The sequence below is a fragment of the Alligator sinensis genome, unplaced genomic scaffold (genome assembly GCF_000455745.1).
Source record: "Alligator sinensis unplaced genomic scaffold, ASM45574v1 scaffold420_1, whole genome shotgun sequence".
Classification (NCBI taxonomy): Eukaryota; Metazoa; Chordata; order Crocodylia; family Alligatoridae; genus Alligator; species Alligator sinensis.
The window spans coordinates 771,313-775,217 of NW_005842298.1; the positions used below are offsets into that span (position 1 = coordinate 771,313).

General features: G+C 41.6%; 1 protein-coding gene across 19 annotated transcripts in view; it reads right to left on the reverse strand.

Annotated features, from left to right (window-relative positions):
* Nucleotides 1-3,905, reverse strand: part of TRIO (trio Rho guanine nucleotide exchange factor) — a 466,181-nt gene that overhangs the window by 183,736 nt on the left and 278,540 nt on the right. For all 19 annotated transcript variants that reach the window (XR_003095137.1, XR_003095138.1, XR_003095139.1 and 16 more), the window contains 2 exons: nt 2,837-3,006; nt 1,675-1,849 (listed from right to left, as the gene is read on the reverse strand). Coding sequence is in view for 16 of the 19 variants with exons in the window: in XM_025209612.1 (XP_025065397.1) it covers nt 1,675-1,849; nt 2,837-3,006 (345 nt within the window). In the remaining 3 variants the exon portion in view is untranslated. The remainder of the gene's footprint in view (nt 1-1,674; nt 1,850-2,836; nt 3,007-3,905) is intronic.

Here is a 3,905-nt window from a genome sequence, read left to right on the forward strand (position 1 = left end):
TCTTCACTTGCCTATTGCTTCTATATATGCCACCAGAATGCTGACAATCCTTATAGCAAGACACCTGTTATGGTCTCTGGGGTCTCTATACATGAGTTCCGAGGCCGCTTCAATGCTCTGGAATTCCAGTGCGTTGCAGCAGACTCGATTAATTTAATCCCCACGCCTAAAAATTGCACTGGGGACACTTAAACAAAGGGTTGAATGAGCTTAAGCATGGTGCCCATTTTTAAGCGTGGGGGCGATGGTACATGAGACACAGCAGCGTGCTAATTAGAGCAGCTTCTGCTCTAATTAAAACATTGCTCCCTCCCCACCCCAGAACAAGTGTAAAAGTGCCCTGGTAGACCAATTCACTGCTGAGATGAGACCTAGCCAATCCTTCAAAGTACACATGGACTACTCCTAAGTATCAATCACAGTTCTCCCAACCTTGTCCTGCTAATGCTCAGACTGTTCAAGACAGTAATGGTAATGAGAGCAGTTGGAATGCATGTACCCAAATGCCACAACTCAAACTTTCAGACTGTCACATTATGAGTCCTTTAGTGATGAGTTAGGACTAGAAGAGATGATCTAGTCTCAACTCCTATATGAGAGGCTAGAGAATCTCTCTGAACCAGTTCATCTCCAAGATGCCACACTACCCTACCTTCCATCTCCATTTTTAAGTCAAGAGGAGGGAAGAGGTGGGCACAAAATTAGGGGTTTTAGCTTAAATCTTCTAGCCTTATTTTTCAGAAGCTGAAATGTAGCCATTTTTCATTACATAGCCTTAACTCTGGTGTAGACTTAGGGTGGTGGGGAAAAGCTGTGTTCCATAATTTGGAATTTTCTTGCTTATTTCACTACTCTCCACATACTGGAATGTCACAAGCCCATCACTGAGCAGCATTAATTGTATTCATGAAATTTTGGGCAATTTAAATGAACTCATTCTTTGAATTCTTTAACTCAAATTAATAGTTAAAATTTTTCACCCTTCCTTTTGGACTCCACAGCTGCTTTGATTTTTCTTAATAGGATTGCAATATAATCTGGATTATTATGCTTCTGATTTCAAACAAGTCCCTACACAGAGCCAGAAGCCTTTCATACCAATGTCAAGTCATCTGTTTCAAGTGCTAGACAATCTGCATGCTTGCAGGTTTGGGCAGGTTCTGCAGTAAAACTGTGTTGGCATACATTTTTTAAAAATTACAAGAAGCTTTTTTTTCATGCTATAGCCTAAGGCTTTTCAACCCCAGGAGTTATGAAGCATCCCTGAGGTCTAACATCCCTAAAATTATAGTTTGGCAGTGTGGAAAAGGAAGGGTTATCAAGTAGCAAGAACACCCTGTTTTTGCATTAAAAACTTCACTCAAAGATGAATTATTTAATACAACTCCCTAATTTAGAGAGCGAAAATTGCTCTAGTATGGGTAACTTACCTGAGACCACAAAAAAGAGTCTATCAAACACAGGACTAAAAGTCCTGGGGCTCCCATGTCTGCACTCAGTCCATAATTGAGGGAAAAAACAGGTGAAGGCCTTTAACGGGGTTAAACATATGAGAACTAAATCTAGTATGTCTGTATCTTCAGGTGTCCAAATACAAATACACCATTTTAGTATACCTTATTCACACAGGTAAACCTAGTTAAAATCAACAGGATGAAGCCATCAGGGACTCACATCTATTGCATCCCTTTCAAAAATACGTAGCTGCAGAAATAGTTCAAGCTTGATCTTGCGCTCCTGAAAAAGTTCTTCCATCTGAGACTGGGCTTCATCCAGCTGCTGCAGGACTGTCTCTATGTGACTGATAGAGCTGTTGTGAGGGGTCTTGTTACTAGAAATGGCAGAATCCCTATTCAAAGTGGAAAGAAAGGAAAAGGAATATGAAAACACCAACAGGAATCAAATTACAAAAAAAGTCAGCTGCTACATGTTTGTGACATAGTTCTTTAAGAGAGGAAAGAGAGGACCTTCCCAGTAGCATTGTTTATACTAATGGTTTCAGTTAAAGTATCACATGCTGCAATTGAGTGAAACATCAACACAAAAGCTTTTTTTCTCTCTTGCTTATTTCTTCAACATAGTTATATTTGTTTTTAGTACACATTTAAAATGCCTTTTTTAACAGCTAACTTCTAAACCTATATTTAAAGCTAACTGTCAAGAAGAAATGAGAAAAATGGACATTTATTATACTGTACTTGCAAGGAATTAACAAAGCTGAATTAAACTGAAAAAGAAATGTATTTCTATATTTAAGCATGCAGTGTGTGCGCGCGCGCGCGCGCACACACACACACACACACTGTAACATCCACTTTTGCAAGGTAGAAGAGATGCTTCAACATAGAAAGAGATCAAGGAATTAAGTTAACAATAATAATGGAAAAGACCACATAGACACTTTTTTTTTAAAAGTAGAAACAAAGTCCTTTTGTACCCTGTCTAACATAACTTTAAAAGGCGGGACAAGTATTCAGTCATTCTTAGGCATGGTAGGTCAGACTGATGAGACAGACGCTCACTCATGTCACAAAACAGGGTATTCTGTGACAATGAAACTGTCCTTTATGTGAAGCTAATGCTCAAGAGCTCAACTTCCTGTAAACAAAGAGTTAATTGAGATCAGCATAGAATCAAACAACTAATGGCATTGCTAATATTTACATTAAAGCCAGGTAACAGAGTACTCCCACCCCACCCCATATTAAACTAAGAAGGATAACGATTCATGCAGTACTAGAAGGATACCAGAGAACAAAATTATAGAGAAATATGCTGAATGCTTTAGAATAAGGCAATCAAAGGATTTAATATCAATTTGTCTAAAAGCCATTACCTTAGTTGTTGAATAAGATCTTCCCCTTCCTTGATGACATTGACTGTCACTTGCAGAGTGGTCTGTTGCTGCTGACCAAAACGTTTGATCAGGTCTTGCACAGCCTCGACAGACTCTGCATACACATCATCAAGCAGCTCTTTCTGTAACTCTTCGAGCCATGTCCACAGCTACAACAGAAGAGGAAAGGACACCAGTGTCACGCAGGCAGACACTCCGCCATGTTCATCTCCTTGGGTAAAAGGCAACAGATGGGGGAAGCAACAGGGTTTGCTTCCTTTTATAGGAAATTCTCATCTAGTTTTCTTTTTTAAGAGAGTGAACTAGTCTGCAATGGAAGGTTTTTACTTTGTGGAAAAAGCTGATTTTTATCCATGCTACAAAGTCATCCTTTGCTCTCCCACTCCCTGACTATACTTCCACCTATATGTGAAAGCATAGCACAGAATTCAGTCAGAATTCTATCTTCAGCTCTGTGACACAGTTGCTGGGAGGGAAATGCTATGGTAACAATCCCTGAAAGAGGAAGGAAGGACTTTTAACAACTTTATTTCACAAAAGATCAGGTACAGAAAGCAAAAAACCATCAAACCACACCAAAGAGAAACCATTCCAGGACATTCAGAACATCACACCGTGACAAACACCTTCGCAGTAATACACATCATGTCTAACATGCTATATATAGCCCTCGAGAAACGAACAATTCCACCCTTCCCTGTCCCATAGTACATGTACAAAAACCTTCAACTTCTCACCCTGAGAAAATAAACAAAAGCAGCCTGGTGAGGGCCCAGGGCACGGCACAAGCTGGAAGCTACAGTCCGCCACCGCGCCCACCCGGTCGCCCAGACCGGTCAAGACATCAGAGCACGTATTTGAGATGGCCGTCCTCCACGTGGCACAGCGCTCCCTCAAGGGCCCAAAGTGCCTCGAAGGCGGGCACCCCCCGCCGGAGCACAGCGTGCTCAAACTCCAGCGAGAGGCGCGCCCGCACAAGGAGGCTGAAGAGCCGCAGGGCATCATCTGAGCCGGTGCCGGCAAGCCGGTTACGGCGGGGGCTCTGGGG